The sequence below is a fragment of the Colobus angolensis genome, unplaced genomic scaffold, assembly GCF_000951035.1.
Source record: "Colobus angolensis palliatus isolate OR3802 unplaced genomic scaffold, Cang.pa_1.0 Scaffold61, whole genome shotgun sequence".
In the NCBI taxonomy this organism is placed as follows: domain Eukaryota; kingdom Metazoa; phylum Chordata; class Mammalia; order Primates; family Cercopithecidae; genus Colobus; species Colobus angolensis.
In genome coordinates, this window is record NW_012119710.1 from 5,739,412 (window position 1) to 5,742,049 (window position 2,638).

Below are 2,638 nucleotides of genomic sequence, written 5' to 3' on the forward strand. Positions count from 1 at the left end.
TGGATACCATCATTCTTAGCAAACTATCACAAGAAGAGAAAACCAAACACCGCATGTTCTCACTCATAGGTGGGAACTGAACAATGAGATCACATGAACACATTCTGTTTATTTATTCAGCATCATTTTTTGTTCTATTTCAGTTGGGCTCCCACTCCTCATGCCAGTATATTTCAACCTGCAATCCATGCAAGTGATGTACCTTCGAGGATACTGGGTGGTGAGTAATGTGGCTCATTCTCTGAAACTAGACCAGGTAGAAGAGGGAAAACAAAAATGCTGTGTCCCCTCCAGATACAGTTTCCTTGAGTAACAGGGCATAAGATTTAGCCAGAACGTGAAGGGACTCCAAGCCATTGAAGCAGAAATGAAACCATGTTCAGGGTGTATAACTTTCAAGTGCTTTTCTCTGCAGGACATCGCCTGGGTTAGCAGCTTTTACATCCGATATTTCATCACATTTGGCCCATACTATGGAATCTTTGGGACCGTGTTGCTCATATATTTGGTCAAGTAAGAATATTATTTTATTCCAGTAATCCAAATGATCCTCGTCAGATCCTTCACCATCAGAGCTATTTGTCATTAGTTTTAAGACAGATTAGATTATGACATCATGCCCCATTTCTTGCAGCTGAGGTGTTTTTAAGCAAATGTGAAAAAAAACAGTTGAAATAGTTGAATAAGATGAGCCCTTTGCAACAAAAATTTGCCCAATCTCCATTTTTTACCCACGTCCTGGATTCTTAAATGAAGCATTTCAATTGAATCCTAAATCCTTAAAACTGTAATCTAGGTAGACATAATAATCTCTACCAAAGAATGACAGGGAAGGAATTTTTTTTAAGTTACTTTATGACTAGAGGTTTTCCCAATGCATTTTGGCTTGAAGAGTCCTCTCCAATTTTCCAGTGTAATCCTCCCTCATTCTGTTGTCACGTTATTCTAAGTCCTAAATAATTATAGGAATAATGGTAGCTACTATGCATCAGGCACTTTGTTAAAGGCTTCACATGCTTTATCTTATTTGATGTAATCCCCACACAACTCTGCAGTGTAGATAGTATCATGCTCATTTTTCTGCTAAAGGAACTGAAGTTTAAGGAGATTAAATCATATGCCCAAGGGCATGTAAGAGCAAGTAAGAGCCAAGGCCAGTGCCAAAACAGAACTTGAATCTAGCTCTTATCTGAGGACAAAGCCCAGGCTGTCAACCAGTTTGCACGTGCCCTTAAATTTCCCTAGTGGTTTTGATCTTTGCACTAGAGCTACAGAAAACTTTAGAGGCTCTGCTCCCATATATTTGGCAGTCATGTGGCTGAATGCTTAGTGTGTCATCTCTTGATATAAAGGTCTTTCAGAGAAGAAAAAGAAAGATCACCATTTTACTGGAACCTTTGAGTCTCTTTCATTTCCTCCAATGCTCAACCAGCTCTACCAGGGCTTATGCAAGCCCAGTGCTTGCTACTGAAACACCCTAAACAGTCATCACTTCCTCCTTTTACTCCTCCTAAAGGTTTCTTGAAAGTCCTTGGATTGCATATGTTACCCAGATGAGCCACATACCAATGAGAATGAGCACAGAGGAGAACCGAGACTGGCTCAGCACTCAGGTAATGATGGACTTCCTCGGGGAGAATCTTTCAAACCACACCGATTTAGAACCCGGTCCCTCCCTTGACACGCGGGGATTATGGGGATTACAATTCAAGATGAGATTTGAGTGCGGACACAGGCAAACTGTATCAATGGACAATTTGATGGGAAGAGGGCTAGGAAATGGGTGCTAGTTGACTGGTTGGGGAAGAAATTATAGGGGTGTGGGAAATGTTCCCAGTCCACCTTTGGGTGGGGCCACAGAACCCATCAAGTCATGAATCATGCATGGGTCCAAGTGGGGACAGTCTGAAAAACATCTCAAAAAATTAATCTTAGGTTCTATAATAGTGATGTTATCTACAAGCACAATTGGGAAAGTCACAAATCCTGTCACCTCTGGCCGCATGACTCCTAAGCAGTAAAGAATTATAGAAACTATGCCTCCATCTTAGCAGAATTCAGGCCCCTCTCACAATCCTAACGTTATGGCCTTCTATTAGTTATACAAAAGCAGTTTAGTTTTGGGAAGGGCTACTGTCATCCTTGCTTCAAGGTTAAACTACAAAATAAGTTCCTCCCAAATTAGCTTAGCCTACACCCAGGAATTACAAAGGACAGCTTGGAGATCAGAAGCAAGATGTAGTCAACTATGTCAGATTTATCTTACTGTCATAATTTTGCAAAGGTGGTCTCAACTATTTTCTTTGTTTGACACTTGGGCTCATTTATAACTAATATAAGCTTTTTCTTTGCAGGTCTTGGCCACCTGTAATATTGAACAGTCCTTTTTCAATGACTGGTTCACTGGGCACCTGAACTTCCAAATTGAGCACCAGTGAGTAACAAGAATAGTCCTTAGTAGGGCAAGTGCAGTCACTTATAACATCCCCAGATACAATCCAGATCAGGCCCTAGGCTCAAGGTCTCAGAGAACCAGCATTTTCTACAGGCTGCTATCTTTCTATTAGCAATGATGGGGAAGACAGGAAGGAAGGAAGGAAGGAAGGAAGGAAGGAAGGAAGGAAGGAAGGGAGGGAGG

The 2,638-nt window shown here is 41.3% G+C and overlaps 1 protein-coding gene across 1 annotated transcript in view; it reads left to right on the plus strand.

Annotated features, from left to right (window-relative positions):
* The window catches only part of LOC105527263 (putative fatty acid desaturase 2-like protein FADS2P1), a 39,462-nt gene that overhangs the window by 33,438 nt on the left and 3,386 nt on the right, over positions 1-2,638 (plus strand). Inside the window, exons 7-10 of the mRNA XM_011963569.1 lie at positions 144-220; positions 416-513; positions 1,517-1,613; positions 2,355-2,434. Coding sequence (XP_011818959.1) covers positions 144-220; positions 416-513; positions 1,517-1,613; positions 2,355-2,434 — 352 coding nt within the window. The remainder of the gene's footprint in view (positions 1-143; positions 221-415; positions 514-1,516; positions 1,614-2,354; positions 2,435-2,638) is intronic.